General features: G+C 50.5%; 8 protein-coding genes across 8 annotated transcripts, besides 10 other annotated features; 7 read left to right on the top strand and 1 right to left on the bottom strand.

The window, feature by feature from the left end:
- Positions 1-3276, top strand: Tc00.1047053511633.79 (microtubule-associated protein, putative; the record flags this gene model as incomplete). Its single annotated transcript, XM_804474.1, has 1 exon — positions 1-3276. A coding segment is annotated over one exon (3276 nt), but the record flags the coding sequence as incomplete, so codon positions are not given.
- Positions 1-12911: a sequence feature (areas merged during assembly that could not be assigned to a particular haplotype. This can correspond to areas where the two haplotypes were merged or to regions with more than two copies in the genome that were merged during assembly.).
- Positions 3529-3558: a microsatellite.
- Positions 3671-3708: a microsatellite.
- Positions 4980-6806, top strand: Tc00.1047053511633.70 (protein kinase, putative; the record flags this gene model as incomplete). The annotated part of the gene is made up of 1 exon (XM_804473.1): positions 4980-6806. One exon carries the CDS (start codon positions 4980-4982, stop codon positions 6804-6806), a length of 1827 nt encoding a protein of 608 aa, XP_809566.1.
- Positions 6925-6967: a microsatellite.
- Positions 7355-7389: a microsatellite.
- Positions 7562-7587: a microsatellite.
- Positions 7982-11500, top strand: Tc00.1047053511633.60 (structural maintenance of chromosome (SMC), putative; the record flags this gene model as incomplete). Its single annotated transcript, XM_804472.1, has 1 exon — positions 7982-11500. One exon carries the CDS (start codon positions 7982-7984, stop codon positions 11498-11500), a length of 3519 nt encoding a protein of 1172 aa, XP_809565.1.
- Positions 11941-11997: a sequence feature (A-rich).
- Positions 12041-13753, top strand: Tc00.1047053511633.50 (hypothetical protein, conserved; the record flags this gene model as incomplete). Its single annotated transcript, XM_804471.1, has 1 exon — positions 12041-13753. One exon carries the CDS (start codon positions 12041-12043, stop codon positions 13751-13753), a length of 1713 nt encoding a protein of 570 aa, XP_809564.1.
- Positions 12912-13011: a sequence feature (haploid, non-Esmeraldo-like haplotype).
- Positions 13012-19339: a sequence feature (heterozygous, non-Esmeraldo-like haplotype).
- Positions 13884-13943: a microsatellite.
- Tc00.1047053511633.40 (dynein light chain, putative) lies at positions 14130-14459 on the top strand (the record flags this gene model as incomplete). Its single annotated transcript, XM_804470.1, has 1 exon — positions 14130-14459. The coding sequence occupies one exon, from the start codon at positions 14130-14132 to the stop codon at positions 14457-14459; it is 330 nt and encodes a 109-aa protein (XP_809563.1).
- On the top strand, positions 14693-16177 carry Tc00.1047053511633.30 (hypothetical protein, conserved; the record flags this gene model as incomplete). The annotated part of the gene is made up of 1 exon (XM_804469.1): positions 14693-16177. The coding sequence occupies one exon, from the start codon at positions 14693-14695 to the stop codon at positions 16175-16177; it is 1485 nt and encodes a 494-aa protein (XP_809562.1).
- Tc00.1047053511633.20 (hypothetical protein, conserved) lies at positions 16499-18274 on the top strand (the record flags this gene model as incomplete). The annotated part of the gene is made up of 1 exon (XM_804468.1): positions 16499-18274. One exon carries the CDS (start codon positions 16499-16501, stop codon positions 18272-18274), a length of 1776 nt encoding a protein of 591 aa, XP_809561.1.
- Tc00.1047053511633.10 (hypothetical protein, conserved) lies at positions 18468-19339 on the bottom strand (the record flags this gene model as incomplete). The annotated part of the gene is made up of 1 exon (XM_804467.1): positions 18468-19339. A coding segment is annotated over one exon (872 nt), but the record flags the coding sequence as incomplete, so codon positions are not given.

The following is a 19339-nucleotide window of genomic DNA, read 5'->3' as shown; positions in this document are numbered from 1 at the left end:
AGCGTGCCTTGCCGCTGGAAGAGCAAGAGGATGTGGGGCCGCGCCACGTTGATCCCGACCACTTCCGCTCGACGACTCAGGACGCGTACAGGCCCGTTGATCCCTCGGCGTACAAGCGCGCCTTGCCGCAGGAAGAGCAAGAGGATGTGGGGCCGCGCCACGTTGATCCCGACCACTTCCGCTCGACGACTCAGGACGCGTACAGGCCCGTTGATCCCTCGGCGTACAAGCGTGCCTTGCCGCTGGAAGAGCAAGAGGATGTGGGGGCCGCGCCACGTTGATCCCGACCACTTCCGCTCGACGACTCAGGACGCGTACAGGCCCGTTGATCCCTCGGCGTACAAGCGTGCCTTGCCGCTGGAAGAGGAAGAGGATGTGGGGCCGCGCCATGTTGATCCCGACCACTTCCGCTCGACGACTCAGGACGCGTACAGGCCCGTTGATCCCTCGGCGTACAAGCGCGCCTTGCCGCTGGAAGAGGAAGAGGATGTGGGACCGCGCCACGTTGATCCCGACCACTTCCGCTCGACGACTCAGGACGCGTACAGGCCCGTTGATCCCTCGGCGTACAAGCGCGCCTTGCCGCAGGAAGAGGAAGAGGATGTGGGGCCGCGCCACGTTGATCCCGACCACTTCCGCTCGACGACTCAGGACGCGTACAGGCCCGTTGATCCCTCGGCGTACAAGCGTGCCTTGCCGCTGGAAGAGCAAGAGGATGTGGGGCCGCGCCACGTTGATCCCGACCACTTCCGCTCGACGACTCAGGACGCGTACAGGCCCGTTGATCCCTCGGCGTACAAGCGCGCCTTGCCGCAGGAAGAGGAAGAGGATGTGGGGCCGCGCCACGTTGATCCCGACCACTTCCGCTCGACGACTCAGGACGCGTACAGGCCCGTTGATCCCTCGGCGTACAAGCGCGCCTTGCCGCAGGAAGAGGAAGAGGATGTGGGGCCGCGCCACGTTGATCCCGACCACTTCCGCTCGACGACTCAGGACGCGTACAGGCCCGTTGATCCCTCGGCGTACAAGCGCGCCTTGCCGCAGGAAGAGGAAGAGGATGTGGGGCCGCGCCACGTTGATCCCGACCACTTCCGCTCGACGACTCAGGACGCGTACAGGCCCGTTGATCCCTCGGCGTACAAGCGCGCCTTGCCGCAGGAAGAGGAAGAGGATGTGGGGCCGCGCCACGTTGATCCCGACCACTTCCGCTCGACGACTCAGGACGCGTACAGGCCCGTTGATCCCTCGGCGTACAAGCGCGCCTTGCCGCAGGAAGAGCAAGAGGATGTGGGGCCGCGCCACGTTGATCCCGACCACTTCCGCTCGACGACTCAGGACGCGTACAGGCCCGTTGATCCCTCGGCGTACAAGCGCGCCTTGCCGCAGGAAGAGGAAGAGGATGTGGGGCCGCGCCACGTTGATCCCGACCACTTCCGCTCGACGACTCAGGACGCGTACAGGCCCGTTGATCCCTCGGCGTACAAGCGCGCCTTGCCGCAGGAAGAGGAAGAGGATGTGGGGCCGCGCCACGTTGATCCCGACCACTTCCGCTCGACGACTCAGGACGCGTACAGGCCCGTTGATCCCTCGGCGTACAAGCGCGCCTTGCCGCAGGAAGAGGAAGAGGATGTGGGGCCGCGCCACGTTGATCCCGACCACTTCCGCTCGACGACTCAGGACGCGTACAGGCCCGTTGATCCCTCGGCGTACAAGCGCGCCTTGCCGCAGGAAGAGGAAGAGGATGTGGGGCCGCGCCACGTTGATCCCGACCACTTCCGCTCGACGACTCAGGACGCGTACAGGCCCGTTGATCCCTCGGCGTACAAGCGCGCCTTGCCGCAGGAAGAGGAAGAGGATGTGGGGCCGCGCCACGTTGATCCCGACCACTTCCGCTCGACGACTCAGGACGCGTACAGGCCCGTTGATCCCTCGGCGTACAAGCGCGCCTTGCCGCAGGAAGAGGAAGAGGATGTGGGGCCGCGCCACGTTGATCCCGACCACTTCCGCTCGACGACTCAGGACGCGTACAGGCCCGTTGATCCCTCGGCGTACAAGCGCGCCTTGCCGCAGGAAGAGGAAGAGGATGTGGGGCCGCGCCACGTTGATCCCGACCACTTCCGCTCGACGACTCAGGACGCGTACAGGCCCGTTGATCCCTCGGCGTACAAGCGCGCCTTGCCGCAGGAAGAGGAAGAGGATGTGGGGCCGCGCCACGTTGATCCCGACCACTTCCGCTCGACGACTCAGGACGCGTACAGGCCCGTTGATCCCTCGGCGTACAAGCGCGCCTTGCCGCAGGAAGAGGAAGAGGATGTGGGGCCGCGCCACGTTGATCCCGACCACTTCCGCTCGACGACTCAGGACGCGTACAGGCCCGTTGATCCCTCGGCGTACAAGCGCGCCTTGCCGCAGGAAGAGCAAGAGGATGTGGGGCCGCGCCACGTTGATCCCGACCACTTCCGCTCGACGACTCAGGACGCGTACAGGCCCGTTGATCCCTCGGCATACAAACGGGAATCACCTGTTGTGAAGGATGTGCGTGCGGTGAATGTACGACATGCGTATCCTGATACACTTCGGTCGGTGAGCCATGAGTCATATAAGTCTGTTGATTCCTCGGCATACAAACGGGAATCACCTGTTGTGAAGGATTTGCGTGCGGTGAATGTACGACATGCGTATCCTGATACACTTCGGTCGGTGAGCCATGAGTCATATAAGCTCTTAAATGTTGCGTCGACGCGGGACGGTTTATCTCGTGCTGTATGCCACAGGATTTCTGATGGGAAAGCAGCGCAATATGGTGAATCTTCGTTTTCTTCTTTTGTGTCTAATGGTGACCGAAATGGTACTGATGGGGCGTCATCCTCTTGTCGTGGTAGTGCAAGGGCTTGCTTTGGGAAGTCCAGTTCAGAGGTTTTTGAGTCGAATTTTCAGACGCCATTGAAAGGGACAGATGATGGCCATTTTTCTTCCAAGGGTTATTTCTGTCCTTGTCACACGGACCCCGAAATGTACCGCAGTACATCGCATGCAGACTACAAGGCACATCATAAAGATGCGTATTCTCGCCCTTATTTGAAGCCTTTGGATAGGAAGTTTCCTTTGGAGAGGCGTGACTTTTTGAGTGAATATAGAAAGAACTTTCTGCGTCCAGAGCCACAGAGTTTGTCTCGTCCGGTGGCAGCTTCAACTGTTACTGTGCGCCATGTGGACCCATCCGTTTATACCACTACAAATCAAGCTGTATTTAAGGACCACTGGAAAAAATTTTAATTTCATATTATTGGCGCTGTTTTGTGTAAAAAGAGTTGAGACATCCAATAGGATGGGTGGCGTGACATTTGCTAAACGAAAAGACAATATGGGTGATTTATTGTTGGTAGAACTTTTTGCTGTATTTTGCATTGCCCTAAGTTACCTTAATATAGGCAGAGTCTTTTTTTTTTTTCTTTTTGTATGTATGCTAAGAGGCAGGTTTATTATTCAATTGCTTTGGTATTGAGTGCATAAACCACCTACTTGATGTTTTTTTTTTTCCCTTTTTTTTTTTTTTTTGGTTTTTATGAGCAGTTTTCCTGTTCTCATCGTATCCATCTACTCATTCTTCAATGGTCTGATTTCCGTCGTGCTTTATATGATGTAAACTGTGAGGTTACGAGAAGAAACGAAAAAAAAAAAAAAAAAAAGAGAAAAAAGAAAGAAAAAGATGAAGTTATAAACAGGGTGTGGAGAGGAGCGAAGCCCTTCCTTCTACAGGTGCCATGTTTAGTAAGTGTGAATGTAAGATTCTGAAAGTGAGTCAATGAAAGAAGATGAAAGGAAAAAATAAAAAAGGGAAGAGAACAGCCGAAGGATGTACTCATAAAAAAGAAAGACGACGGTAAAGCAAGAGAAGAAAAAACAACTATTACAACAAAAAGGTGCTGCTTGTTGCGGAAAGCGCTTCACACTGTATGAATTTGTACTTATATATATATTTTCTTTTCTTTTCTTCTCCTGGCGTATGTATTGTGGTTTATACTCACCTACAAAAAATGCTTTTTTTTTTTTATCTTCAGTTTTTTTACCGTGGCGGGGTGGTGGTGGGAGCAGAGATGTTAAAAAGCCTTCTTGTTGAGCCGCGTTGCGTGTGGGTTTGTCAGGGGGGAATGATGCAATCTCGGTTTGCAGCACTCTTTGTTTTTTTTTTTTGTTTTTCTGCTTTGCTTATGTGTCTGTTCCTTTGGATTTATTGGCAGGAATGATTATCCTTGCCTTTTTTGCTTTCACTGGAGAGAAACGGTGCCGTGACAAGCAAGGACATGTATGTATTGCAACACCTGACTAAGAGGGGGGAGAAAGGGGGACGTGGAAAGGAAGGTGAAGCGCTGCTTTTTGTTTGTTTGTTTGTTTTTGTTGGCCAGTTTCCCATGTAAGGGCGTAAAGAAGACGGTGGAGTTTGATTAATTGGTTAGTGTCTTTTTACCACTTTTTGGTTTCACTGATTTCTCTGGACGCGTATGCGCAGCTGCAAAATTACTGTTTGCTTATCCCTTTTTGTTGTTATTTTTTTTTTGTCACTTGTATTGTGTTGCCTTCTCTAGAGAAGGAAGAGAGAGAGGGAGAGGCAGAGTGGGGACAGGGACTGCTGCTGCTGCTGCCGTCATCACAAATATCCACCTGATAAAGGAAGGGGAGTAGGAAACTCCTTTTTTTTCCTTTTTTTTTTTAGTTTAGGACGCGGGGAGGAAGAGAAGAGGAGAGTGGGCGGGTGACGTACAAGCCATTATAATCTTTTTAATCTCTTCTTTGCCTGGAGCGTGTAAACGTGTTCACCCACACAACGCGGGCATCTAGAATCCGTATTCCACAAAATTGAAGCAGTGGAACGGGTACTTGTGTTTTTTATTATTATTCCTAATTCGTTATATAAAGATATATCTTTTTATCACTTCTGCTACTCGGTATTTATTTTTTTGATTGTGCGCGTCCGTGAGATGAACTTGGAACGTGAGGACTTGAGTTATTGTGAGCACCAAGGTGTACCACTGCAGTCAGAACCGACACGCATTGATTTTGACGAGGGCTATTACGTTGGCACCGTCGACGAGGAAGGCCACATGGCCGGTTACGGTAAGGCTTTCTGGACGAGTGGTGATACATATGTGGGTGAATGGCTTGATGACACCATGAATGGCCGCGGTGTTTACACTTGGGCGGATGGCGATTGCTATGAAGGTGAGTACAAGAATGGCCTACAGGACGGTTTTGGCGTTTTGAAGGATGCTACGGGTGTTTACACTGGAGAGTGGGTTGACGACATGCGCCAGGGTATTGGCAAGATGGAGTACGTTGGTGGAAGCGTGTATGAGGGAGAGTGGATTGCCAATATGCGTCACGGACAAGGTAAACTCACGGAAGAAACCGGTGTTACTTATCACGGCGAATTTGTGCAAAACGAGAAGGAAGGCAAGGGAGTAATGACGAATGCGGAGGGTGACGTTTATGAAGGTGAATTTGCACGCGGAAAGCCCAATGGAAAGGGAACATACATTTGGGCGGATGGTGCCAAGTATGTTGGCTCTTTTAGGGATGGCCTTAAACACGGGCAGGGGTGTGAGTGGATGGCGAATGGCGATTGGGTTGCTGGTGTTTTTGTTAATGGTGAACACGACCAACGGCAGGCGGTACATAAAGCCGTGGTGACGGATGATGTTCATCAGAATGATCAAATAGACCTGGCCGACGTGAAATTTCTAGATGTGAATTTTTTGCGTATGCTGTCGGAGGGAAAGTTCCCTGTGGAGGATAAGAAATACTCCAACTACTCTAATACCACAAGCGGTGTCACCGGTAGCATGGACGATACCCCACGAGGGAATGGCAACGCAAGTGGCGGTTTACCGTTGGCCAAAAGTTTGGCACATCTAGAGCATGGAAACATCGGTAGTAGTCCTGCTAGTCCCGTAAAAGCACCCTTTAAACAACAGGGTCGTTTAATGCTTACAGATGCGGATTTAGAAGGGTGGCGGCAAATTAAAATTATCGGAAAAGGCAGTTTTGGGGCGGTTTATGAGGCCCTTCTAGTGAGTGGACGAACGGTGTGTTGCAAGGTGATTGAGTTGGGGTCTCTCTCCGACCGCGAGGAGATGGATAAACTGCGAAATGAAATTGCTCTAATGAAAAGACTTCATCATCCCAATATTGTGCAGTACCACGGCTGTCAAGAGGATCGTAGTAAGAATACGTTGAACATATTCATGGAACTTGTCAGTGGAGGATCACTTAACACGTTTGTAAAGAAATTCAAAACAATCCCACTGCCGACGGTGCGTCAGTGGACATATCAAATGGTCTGCGGGGTGAAGTACCTGCACGACTGTGGTATTGTGCACCGCGACATCAAGGGCGACAACGTTCTGGTGTCACTTGATGGAATCATTAAATTAGCGGACTTTGGATGCAGCAAAGCCATTGATGACGTCTGCAGTAAGACACACGGCTGCCAGACGATGGTTGGAACGCCATATTGGATGGCACCGGAGGCGATCAAGTGTGAAGCAGGTGGATATGGCATGAAGAGCGACATTTGGTCAATCGGCTGCACCGTAGTGGAGATGATCACTGGGAAGCCCCCGTGGCCCGAATGCAACTCCATGTGGGCTGCAGTGTACAAAATAGCGCATTCAACGGGCCTCCCCACGGAGATTCCAAAAGACTTGGATCCAAAACTCATGAACTTTCTTGAGTTGTGTTTTGAGCGTGACCCTAAGAAACGTCCAACGGCGGAGCAACTCTTACGACACCCATTCTTGGCGATTTAGGTATGAAAAATAAATTAAAGGAAAAAAAAAAAAAATGAAGATAAAACGATAGGAAGAGGGATTTTTGTTTTTGACTTAAAGCTCACAGATGCTTATCATTACGTTATTATTTGCGATCTTTTTCTTTTCTTTTTTTTTTTTTCTTTTTTTTTTTTTTTTTTGCGTTATGGCGGTATGGTGGAAGGGGGAACCGACATGACAAACGGTGGCAGCAGAGGCGACAGATCCTATATGTGTTTATGGAGAATCTCCAGGCCTGCAGGAGGAGAGGGGAGAAGAAGAGGAAGAAAAAAAGGAAATTAAGTGTTAGTTAAGAACGAATAAAGCCGCAGCCGGAGAAAAACAATCGGCAAGCCAAGACAAAAAAAAAAAAACATTTTATGTATGTTTCAGATCTTTTTATGTTTTTATGCATTTCACGTCTTTTTGATGATGCTTGAATGCAATTTTTCCTTCTCCACTCCTCTGAATTTCTTCCCTCTTCACTCATTTTGGATTTTTTTTTTTCTTCAATTTGTGTCTTTCTCTCACTCTTGGCCTTTCGCCGTATATACGTATACGTATACATATATATATATATATATGTTTCTTTTGCACCTGGTAGTGTGACGGGGGAAAAACAGGCAGAATTTGAGAAATAACGAAGGGGAAATTAAACGAGGAACGATCAAAAGAGAGTTGTGCGTTTGTCGATTTGTTTTTCTTGTCTGTTTGTGTGTGTTTTGCGTAGTAGTACTTGTTGTTGTTTTTCTTTCTGTCTGTGTGTGTGTGTGTGTGTGTGGGCGCTTTTTTTTTTTTCTTCTTTTGGCGTCATATATGAATATATTAGAGAATATGATTCGTCTGAAAGGAAGTTTTGTTGTCCCCCGTTATAGTTTTATACATGAAGTTGACTTGGAGCGGATGAGGAAGCGGGAGGAAAAAGAAGAAGTGGTTGGGTATTTTTTACCGCAAACAAACAAACAAAAAAAAAAAGAGAGAGAGCTCCCGGTGCACAGCGCTACCATTTATTTCATTTCAGCATCCCAAACGTCGTTGCACACTTCCATCTGCTTCCTTTTTGTGTGTGTGTCTTCCCCTTTTCTCTTCCGCTTTCCATAGGTGTTGCTAGTCGTGCTGTTTGTAGTGTGAGCCCTCACAGGCACAAACCGGGGAGGGGAGAGAAAGAAGGAGAGATGCGTGTGAAGAGCATTGTGATTGATGGCTTTAAGTCATATGCTCATCGCAAAGCCCTTGAAGACTTGAGTCCGCATTTCAACGCCATTACAGGTCTCAATGGCAGTGGGAAATCAAATATATTTGATGCGGTTTGTTTTGTCATGGGTATCACAAACTTGAAACGTGTCCGTGCTGAAGACCCGCGTGAACTTATCTTTCGAGCAGGCACGACAGGTGTGCATGCGGCACGCGTCACAATTGAATTTATTAACGATGACCCCCGTACGGCGCCGCCGGGATACAGCTGTGAGGAGTACCCGATCATTACCGTTGGACGGCAGATTAGGCTTGGCGGGAAGCAGCAGTTTTTCCTAAACAACACCGTATCCATGCAGAGCAAAGTAAAGCGCTTCTTTGAGAGCATCAGCCTTAACGTTGACAATCCACACTTTATGGTATTACAAGGGACGGTGCACAAACTCATTGGCATGCGCTCACAAGACATTCTTTCCCTTATAGAAGAAGCAGTTGGAACGAAGGCTTTTGATCACCGTCGACGTACAGCCGAGAATCTGATTCGCAGCAAGGAAAAGAAAATGGAAGAGATTGACAATAACATTGAGACACAGATTGGCCCTATGTTGCGCGCCATGAAGGCAGATCAGGATGAATATGAGCGCTTTGTGCAGATGAGTGAGAGTATTGAGGAGAAGCGACGATTTCGTGTCGCTTTTGAATATGAAGAACAGAGGCAACGATTGGAAGAGCGCACGGAGCGGCGTGCCGCAGTCGAGAGAGATGTTGTCGTATCAAAGGAGCAGTTGAAGTTACTGCCGGCATCGGAGGATGCCTCTACGCGGAGACTGATGGAACTGCAAAAATCTCTCGCCACTCCTGCGGAGGCGGTTATTTCCCTCCACGAAGAGGAAAGTTTGCTCAAAAAGCAGTTGGCACGGGATGAGGCGCATGTGGAGGGAGCAGAAAAGGCCCTACGTCTACTCGAGGGGAATTTCCATAAACTGGAGAAGGAAAAGGGGAAGCAGGCGGCTCGAATAGAACAGTTTGCGTCCAAAAAGGAACAACGAGAAGTACTTATGGAACGTCTTCGTGCGGAGAAGGAAAACGTTGCCAAATTGAAGCGTTCCCTACAGTTGCAAACCTCCGGGGTGCGGGCGGGCATGTCCGGCTTGTCGTTAGAAGAGGAACGTGCTGACATTGAACGCCAACTGATTCATCACGGTGCTGAGGCAAGACGGTGTGACGAGCGCATTAAGGAACTGGAACGACAGTTGAAACATTTTGTGCAAAAGGCGGCCACACGGGGTGAAACCATTGCAAAGCTTGAGAAGGAACTAGCGAGGGCGCGTGAACGCGTCGACGCGGAGGCAGAGTCTTATGCAGTAGTGGCTCCTTCGGAGTCGCAGGCAAGCGCGTTGCAGGAAGAACTTTTGCGTCTCAGGGCGGAGTATTGGGAAGCAAACGATGCTTTGCAACGTGAGATGGGCAATGGCGGTCGTGGTTTTGACGTAGAGTACGACCGTCTTGCGTGCCCAGGTATTGAACAACACATTCATGGTCGCGTTGCTGAGCTCATTGTACCAAAGGAAGAGAAGTATGCCATGGCTCTGATGGTGGGGGCGCAAACACAATTATTGCGTGTTGTTGTAACAAATGATCTTGTTGCGGAGAAAATTATTCGTCATGGCTTGCGACAACGCACGGCATTTCTTCCGTTGAACACGTTGCAGCCGTCAAAGGGTGTGGACAGTGGACGCATGGAGGAGGCAAAACGTATTGCTGCTCGCAAAGGAGGTTTCCTCGCCATTGCAAAGGACCTGATAGAAATCAAAGATGAAGCCCATTGTATCGTCGCAGAGCATGTCTACGGACAGTTCTTTGTTTGCTCCTCATTAGACTTGGCTCAGGAGCTTGCCTTCAATCCGGCCGTGAGGTGCAAGGCTGTTTCACTTGATGGTGATGTGGCGGAACCAAGTGGACTGATGACGGGTGGTTCAACTCAACGACTTCGCGACATTTTTGCGGAGATTCGTGCTTACCATGAGCGTAAGGCGCCCGTAGGAAAGTTGCGGATAAAAATTGCGCAGGTAGAGGCGGAGCTTGAAGCTGTTCAGGAGAAGCTGCGGCAAAATGCACCTCTGATAAGGCGGTACAAGGAAGCGGAGGAGGCGATGGGACTGGCGGAGCACAAGCTGAAGCTCGAGCAAGGCGAAACCAACGGGCCCGTGGAGGAGTTGGGCGCGGCACTGGACGAGGAGCGACGCAGGCATGAGGCGGAATGCGAAGCACTGCGGGAGCTGAAAGAGCGTAAAGTGGCGCTTGAACGGCACACTCGTGAAGATCCTGACATGGTGCGTAAAGAAATGCAAGAACAGCTTTCTATGGCACAGAAACGAAGCTGTGCCCTCGCTCGTGAGGAAGAGGCTGGATCCGCAGAGTTTGAGCGAATGGAGGCGGAAATCATGCAGCTGGCAGCGGATCTAGAACGCAAAATTTCGGAAGTACAGGAAGAGATATCGCAAAGGACTGCGGCTCGAGACGAGGCCAAAGCCCAACTTGACGAAACAAGAGCAAAATTGGGGAAGGTTGTGGAGCAGCTGCAACGAATGGAGGAACAGCGACAGTGTCTCGAGAAGGAGGTAGAGGAGGTACAACAGGAACTTCAACAGCTTCTGGTGAAAAAGTCTTCTCTTGAAGCCTTTATAAAAAATTCCGAGGTGGATCTTCGCGACGCGGCGAAGGCGGCAGAGGAACTAAAAAAATCTGTGCATGAGGCTGAGCATCGCCACCCATGGTTAGTTGAGGAACAACATACATTTGGACGAAGCGATGGTCCTTATTATTTTGAAGACAAGGCGAGAACGGCTGCCACATTGCAGGAATTACGCGAGGCCGAGTCACAGGCTGCCGTCATGTCCAAACGCTTAAATCGTAAGGCCACAATTCTTTATGAGGAACGCAAAAAGGAATACGATGAGTTGGTACTGCAACGCTCCGCATTGGGTGAAGACAGGGATGCTATTCAGCAGTGTATCCTGGGTATTGAAGAAAAGAAATGGCATGCGCTAGACCGCATGGTAAAAGTTGTAAGCAGTGTTTTTTCCAAGCTTTTCTCCACATGTCTGCCCGGTGCTGCGGCTGTTTTGCGAGAGGAACGCGATGATCAGCACCATCTCTGCGGTCTTCAGGTAAAGGTCATGTTTAATGGTAAGGAAAAAGAGTCACTGTCGGAACTGAGTGGTGGGCAACGCTCTCTGCTTGCGTTATGCCTTATTTTGGCCATTCTCCGTGTACGTCAGGCGCCAGTATACATCCTTGATGAGGTGGATGCTGCACTTGACCCAAGCCACACGCAAAATATTGGGCGGATGCTGCAGACACATTTTCCCTCTTCCCAATTTCTTCTTGTTTCGCTCAAGGACGGAATGTTTAGCAATGCGGATGTCCTTTACCAGGTGAGCAACACACAGGGTTATTCAGAGGTTACCCGCATTGAGTCGGGAGCAGGGCGCGGGTGAGGAATTACACGAGAACAAGAGGTCCACACTATATGGTTTGGGTGTGTATGCTCCATAGATAGACGCACGTGAGGGGATGAGTGCTTTTTAGCGGGTTTATTTTTCGAGTCACAGAAGACTCTTTCCGTTTTTCTCTCTCCCAACCCCAAAGATAAATACAACAGAAGTGAAGTGGGAAGATAATAATAATAGACATATGGTGAAGGGAGTACACACGGAAAGACATCATTTGCGTGTGAAAAATACAGAGAGGAACATACATTTAAGAAATGGGAAAAATCGAGCTACAGAAATCTATCCTCTTTACTTTTTTTGTTTGTTTCTTCATCTTTTGCCGTTGTTGTTGTTGTTGCGGGTTGTGCACTGCGAAATTTAAAGAGGGATTGCTGCTTTGCTTGGGTAGAGGAGAATGTGGGGAAAGAAGTTATTAGTAGAGGGAATTTATCTTTTGTATTTTATTCTTTTGATTCCCATTTATTTTTATTTTGTTTTGTTTTCAATACTTGTTTACATGCTTACACATTTGTACAAGAAGAACGAATGACTTACTACAGGGAACGGCGAAAAACGCTCACTGTGCAAGGGTTAAAGGATGCTGTGCAGGAGAGTCTTGCAAAGTATTTGTACGACAATGCCATTTTTTGCGCGGAGCGACTTTATGCATTGGCACCGACACACGAGTCATTGCACACTGTAGCACATTGCTACGTGACAAGTGGGGACGCTGGAACAGCCTACCGAATCTTGCGGGCACATTATCCCTATTTGTTGTCGGCCACTCCCTCTTTTGCCACTACGAATAGTAGTACTAGTGGCAATGGGACTGGTGTTGGAAGCAACACTGCTGCAGATGCTGCGGCACGATGGGATTGCCAGTATCTATTGGGGGTAACATGTGGTATGACCCAGCGGTATATGGAAGGCGAGAGCTTTCTTGAGGAACTTGAACGGCAACAATCGTCTTCTGAGGTGCTGTACTGGCTGGGTGTTTGTCGCCGGCACCTTCGTCGTGGTTATGCGGAAGAGGCATTTGCAAAAAGTGCCGTGTTAGATCCACTCAATTTTGTAGCTTTTGAGAATCATGTGAAAATGACGCGGACTCCCCGAGAAGAAGTGCGCTGCATATATACCGATGCAGCGCCGGGGGTGGGGGCTGAGGATGCCGTAAGGCGTTCTTCAATGAGTGGGATGGGGATAGGCGGTGTGGGTGGTGCCCACAGACATGTGAAGAGGGAAGCACTACGACTGTACCTGTCGCCCTTTGCTTCTGTGACTTTTCTGCAGTGGACATACCGATGCAAAGAAGCACGGGCTTTGCTTCAACACGAAAGCTTTCCCGAGCGAGATTCAGGATGGGCATTTGGAGCCCTTGCTATGGCGTACTTTCACGATGGCGATGTGGAGAACTCGACGGTGGAATTTGCTAATATGCGACGTGTGGCACCGTGGCGGTTAGCTGACCCCGCGCTGGTATACTACAGCACTGCATTGTGGCAACGCAAGGAATTGGGAACATTGGGTTCGCTCTCGCAAACACTTATTAACGAAATGCCCGCCTCACCCATCACATTGTGTGTTGTGGCCAACAATTACAGTCTTGCTAAGGAGTCGAAGGAGTCTCTCTGTATGCTTAACCGCGCCATTCAGGTGGATCACGACTTTGCGTACGCCCACACCCTCCGTGGGTACGAGTTATTGTACCTGGACCTAAAGTCTGAGGCGGTGGATGCTTTTCATGAGGCAATTCTAATCGATGGTGGCCACTACAACGCATACGCAGGTCTTGGCGAGTTGTACTTTAGAAGTGAGGATTTGCAAAAGGCGCGTAATTACTTTCAACAAGCCATCAGTATCAATCCTTTACCGACCATCATGAACCGGTATGCCGCTACATACCACCGACGAGATGCCACAAGGGAAAGCCTGAATGAAGCGCTGCGTATATATGAAAGTGCCATTCGAAGACATCCGACCAACCTTGGTGCTCGTCATCAGCGTGCAGAGGTGTTGATTCGTCTCGGTCGCTTCCATGAAGCCCATGATGAATTGTTAGGGATGACAAAAGAATGTCCCGATGAGGCAATGTTGTATGTGACACTTGCGAAGTGCGTTCATCTCATGGGCTTAACTGGTCAGGCGGTACAGTACTACCACACCGCGATGGACTTGGACCCACGACGGGTCGGCTACATTAAGAGCTGCTTGGAGAGGCTGGCGATGGGAAAACCAGATGTTGCGGAGGCGAATGCCTAGAGACCACTAATATTGTTATCATTACTATTACTATTATGTTTTGGCGGGTAAGGGAATAAAAAGGGGTGAGGGAGTTCATGCCGCCAAACGGTTGGTGGAGAATTATTTTGCTCCCTGAATGCATGGGTCCTGTTTTTTTTGTTGTTGTTTGTTTGTTTGTTTCCTGCTTTACTTTGTGTCTCTTTGTTTGGGTTGTTGCGTTCGCCTCCGCACAAAACCGAGGGTAAGGGGTGTGGGCAGAGGGGAAAAAGGCGAAAAAAGAAAAAATTTTGCAGAATTCCCTTTTGTGCCCTCGTCTTTGGTTTCTTAAAAAAAGCCGTTAGGAAACGCAAAGAGAAAAGCGGTTCCGCTTCGACAAACGAGCCTGGACCGGGCAATGACGGAGAAGCTCACACTTGCCGATGATGCAAAGGACATCTGTGAAGAGGTGGTGTCACGGCACTTTATGCCGGTCGTGAGGTATCAGCATGAAAAGATCCCCGCCATGGTGTCTGCCATCACAGAGAACGTCGTACAGCGTCTGACGCTGGAGGCAGCTCTCCCAAGAAAATATATAGCGCACTGTGTCGTCTTTCAGAACAATGGTGCTGGATTTAACGCAATTTCGGCGTGCTCTTGGAATCCTGCGAGTGATGCTTGTTATGTGCACCACGCCGAAAACAAGGCAATGCATTGTGTACTGACCGTGTATGGTGTTGTGGCGTGAAAATTGGAAGGAAGAAAGGAAAAGAAAAAGCTTTTGTTATCAGTATGGGCTTGAGCCCTTCCCTCCTTTTTTTTTTCTGGCGTATCTGTGTGAGCACTGTGACTTTCCTTGAGTACCAAAATTTTGTTTGAGCACTTTATTCTACGTTTTTTTTTTTTTTATATGCTGTTTCCTTTCTTGGCCTGCTGGTCTTGAAAAATGGGGGGTTAAGGAATTCTCTAGCTGCGGAAGAGATGTTGCGTCGTTGTGGTGTCTGTCGTCGCACGGCTTTTGTGACAGATGTAGAGGGTGACCTATCGTACTTCATTCGCTACGCTGAGCAAAGCAGAGTCTTGTCGTGGATCAACGGACGTCTCGAATTCCGTGACGAGACGTCCCACTTTGTGTACGGCGGGGACGCCTTTGATCATGGCGACGACATCGCGTTTGCCAAAACGCTGTTGGACTTTCGTGATGCCTACCCATCACGTGTGCATCTTATTTTGGGTAATCGTGACATCAACAAGATGACGTTTGGTGCTCCAATGGCAAAGGTCTTTGGTACGTCACAATTGTCGCCCGAAGCGGCGCAACGATTAGTTTTCCCATTGACTTTGACCAATGCTTCTGGTGGCAAAGAATGGTATTCGTATGCGGGGTATTTGGAAGCAAATAACCTGCCATCAGTGGTGACCAAAGTAACATTTATTCAATGGACGCTAGCGTACAAAATGGGAGCCCCTAATACCTTTGAGCACAGGCGAAGGGAATTGCAAATTATGCGGAAAGGAGAAGGGGAAGTGACGGATGTTGAGGTGGCGCAAAGTTTTCTTGACGCTGCCTGTCCTGGAGGTGTATATTATGAGTATTTAAAGCAAGGAAAGATTGCTGAAGTTTTGGATGGAGTTTTATTTGTTCATGGAAGCATTGTGGATCAGAATTTTGGGATTCTCCCAGACAAGGAGGTTTTTGTGGATGGTGCACCCTTAAAACGGTGCAACGTTAGTATGAAAGACGCTACGGCCGAGGAGTGGCTTGGTGCCTTGAATGGCTTTAAGGATGAGGAGTTTAGACAATGGGCGTCAGGTGGTGATGGGATGCTCTTGCGTCAATATGCCTTTCCTGTTTCCATTGTTCCACATTCTGTTGTGGTTCACGCTCTTGTTGAGACTGATGGTCCTCATTACTTGGGACTTGACGCGGTGGAGTTTCTGAATAGCAGTGGGATATCGATTGTTTGCGGTGGCCACAAGCCTTCGGGAGACACCCCAAGCATTGTGCAGCAGCCTGGTCTGTTGCGCCTGGCGGCCGATAATTCATATTGCGCAGGGGATGGCACTCGCGGGGAGTCTGTTGTGGAAGTCCTGTTGGAAGAGGACGGTGCCCTATGCATCCATGGACGGCGTGCGGATGGTACGTCGTATGGGTTCCTTGCCACAGAGGCGCCGCTGGGCCGTCACCTGGGCGACGGATGGTGGGTCAAGGCAAAGGTGGGGGAGGATAGTTTTGAGGCGCAGCGCACCCGTGATGCGTATCGAACGAGGGACGCCCAGGCCCTCACGGCGGAGGAGGTAGAGGCTCGTCTTCGCCAGTGGCGTGAACCCCCTGTAGGGGGAAATGTCCCTGAGCGATGGAGCAAGCAGCGGCTCGATCAAAAGCCGCGGGTGGTGAAAGTCAAACGAACTGGTGGGGGGCTGGGAAAAAGTGGGACGGTCCCGCCCCCAAAAAAAACTGTTTGAGAGTTCTTGCTTTGACCGTCTTCTATTTTACTTTTTTGTTTTTACTCTTACATTTCACCACACACGAGGCGTGGATCAGCAGTGCAATTGTCTCTGAGATTGTTTCCTGTCTTCTTATAGCTTCCCGCGTGATTGGGAAGCGCGACGCGTCACTATTTCGTGCACTATCGTCGCTTCACCCTCTTGGATCCTGTTGCGTTCAATGCGTTCCTCAACTTTGACTGTCACAGCCATATATGTATATATCTTTTTTTTATTGTGTGATTTTATGTCTTTGTTTCGAGTTCTTCCGCGAGGGAGTCGGTGAGTGTGCGTTACGCCATGTCATGGGCACGGGCGCTGCAAAACTACTTGGTTTCACCGCCGCACATTCGATACCGTGATGGTGCGAGCGTCTTTGAACGTGTGTGTCGTGCGCATCTTCATGGTTTTCCCGGGCACACGATTGATGTTCGTAGCCTTCCTCTCCTGAGGCGGTTGCGGGGGGAGATGCTCAAAAGTGGTACACCTGAGCAAAAGGCGCGGACATTGGAAACCATTTTGGCCTGTTACTCTAATGCGAATTGCTCTTACACGTACGACCCTGTGAGATCTGAGAAGGAAAATCACCTGCTAACTCTAGAACAGCTCCAGTGCCTCGTGGAAGCGCAAATTGCTGGCGTTCCTGTGCGAGCGGCGCACTATCGGTTTCTTCTTCAATCACCACAATTGTCGCAGTTGAGTCCCAATGTCCCACGCTTATTGTTTAGAAAGGTGGCGAATGCCGAGGGTGTGTTGACCGATGATGCCCGTGTAGATGTCAGCGTGGGACTTGCATCCGGAGGCCATTGGGAAGAAGCGTTGCAGCTTTGTCCGCGTTTCCGTCTTCTGGATGTAATCGAACGGGTGGCTTCGTCGCAGCGCCATGGATGGCGCCATGCCTGCAACTTAGTCTCGCACCTCAAAGAGGAAGCGGTCGTTCAAGAAGAGAGTTATTTAGTGAGTACTGCTGCGGCACTGGCACTCCGTTTCGCCACCACTCGCGAAATGGCGATTGGGAGACGGATGGAAAAACTTATTGAGGCCTACTTCCTCCAACATCGGGAAACCCCGCCCCCTAAGCGCGTCATCGATTATTTTATTTCCGCCTGTTCGCCTGAACAGTGGCGTTTTGCCACGGGGCTCGTCATGCGTTACAATGGCAGAGTCGAAGACGCGGCGCGAATTCCTCTGGGAAAGGTCATGGCCCTGATGAACGGCGCCCTTCAGTGGGAGCGGGCGCTCCTCCTTTATCAAGCCGTTCCGTCCGCGCTGTCGTCGCATGAACGTCAACATGCCGCTGTGCATAATCATGCTCTTGTGGCGCTTGCCAAAGGTAATTTGTGGCAGCAGGCAATTCGATTTTACGCATCACAGCCGGCAAAGAACCTTCATACATACAACGTCTGGCTGCGAATGGTGGTACTTGAGCGAAGGATTCCCTTCGCCTCGGTCTGGGAGAGTTGCATCGAGGCCCTCCAGCACATTGAAAACCCAGACCACCGCTTCGCCGAAGGTTTGGCACACCTTCTGGCGACCATTGGGGTGTGGGCTGCGGCCCTGAACGTTGCCAAAACTGCCTCGGAAAAAACACCGCGCGTTCTTATTACGGCCATCAGTGCGGCGGCAATGGCTTCCAATGAACGGGTGGCCTGGAAGGCGGCAAAGGAACTTAGTTCATATCGACGAGGGGTGTCCGCAAAGCAGTTTTGCACAGCAGTGGCGATAGTTGGTTGTTGTACAAAAAACGTTCCTCAGGACCTCACGGACGCGATGGCCGACGCTCTCGACAGCTGCACGATATCCCAGGAGCAGTTTGATGATGCCATGTGCCACCTGGGGCGGTGCATGGCGCTTTTGGGCGGCGCGGCCCGAAATGATACGAATGCCGAGGCGCCCTCTGCCATTCACCTCATTTTGCGAAGGGAAGGCGCAGAGCGAAATGCGGAAAGCTGGGTCTTTGCCCTCGCCCTGCTGAAAAAGATGTCCGATAGGGGATGGTCGCTGAAAGCCGTTGCGCCGGCTATGCTTTCCTCTGGCCTCGGCGCCTCGATCGCCATCCGCTTTTTGCCCGGCTAATTCGCCGCACTGTGTGGCGCAGCCCTTTCTCATAAGCAGCTTCAAAGCGCGCCCCACCATCGCAAGGCGAAAAAAACGAAACGCCTTCTCCACTCCTCTCTCCGTTGGGACGTGTCGACGGGGCCGCTCCCGCGTTGTTTTCCACTTTTGGTGCTGCAACCGCCGTCGCTATTCTTTTTCCGTCTACTTCTTTTCACAAAAAAAAGGTTTCCATTAAGCGGTTTCCGGAACCAAACTGAAGCCGGACAGGCCCGCCGTCGCTCAGCACCAACCCCGCGTCACAGCGCGTCATCAAGGGAACCAAGTGAGGATGACAGTGTGCATCACCGGGGAATTCGCCCTCAAATGCAGGAAACGGCAACGCACCCGCCGGAAACAGGTGCGCATGATGTCCCTCCACGTCAGCCGCGCAGCCTGTCCCCGATGAGGAGAAATTTGAAGAAACGGACGTCAACGCACTCCCCTCCGCCCCGGGCAAATTAATCAGGACGATGGAAATATCAATTCGGGGGTTCCACACTTGCCGAAGGATGTTATGACGCTCTGACTCCTCCACGTGCATGTCGACCCAATGCTTTATTTCATTTTTTTCCTTTTCACGTGTTTGCATTGTTTTTTTAACTACATCCAACACAGATTGGATGGCAAACGGCACCTTGTCAACCAGCACCGTTCCATTCCTTGAAACACCGACGATCGAAACCCCAAAATCAATGGCTATCAACAAATGGTACCGTTGATACAAGACTTCCACCGGCCAACGCCACACACTTGTTCCGGAGTAGATGTTGTCCCATGGCTCGTTTTCGTGACTCTCGGCGTCCTCTACGGGGGCGCCGTGAGTTCTTTCCAAAAATATGGGCATGGACGACGCCTCGGGAGAGTTGTGCAATAAGCCTGCAAACTGCTCGTTGAAGGTTGTCAGTGTGTTGGGCGTCAGGGGCAACGCAATCACACGTCGCAGCTCCTCAAGAGATCGGAGAAGATAGCAATCATCATTCAATTGAGATGGTTTTCGCAAACCCCTGGCGCTTTTTTGTCCGATGGGGTGTTTCAGTGCATATG

Source organism: Trypanosoma cruzi, genomic scaffold (genome assembly GCF_000209065.1).
Source record: "Trypanosoma cruzi strain CL Brener 1047053517149 genomic scaffold, whole genome shotgun sequence".
Lineage (NCBI taxonomy): Eukaryota > Euglenozoa > Kinetoplastea > Trypanosomatida > Trypanosomatidae > Trypanosoma > Trypanosoma cruzi.
Note: the sequence above shows the minus strand (reverse complement) of the source record. Positions and strands in the feature narration are given on the sequence as shown.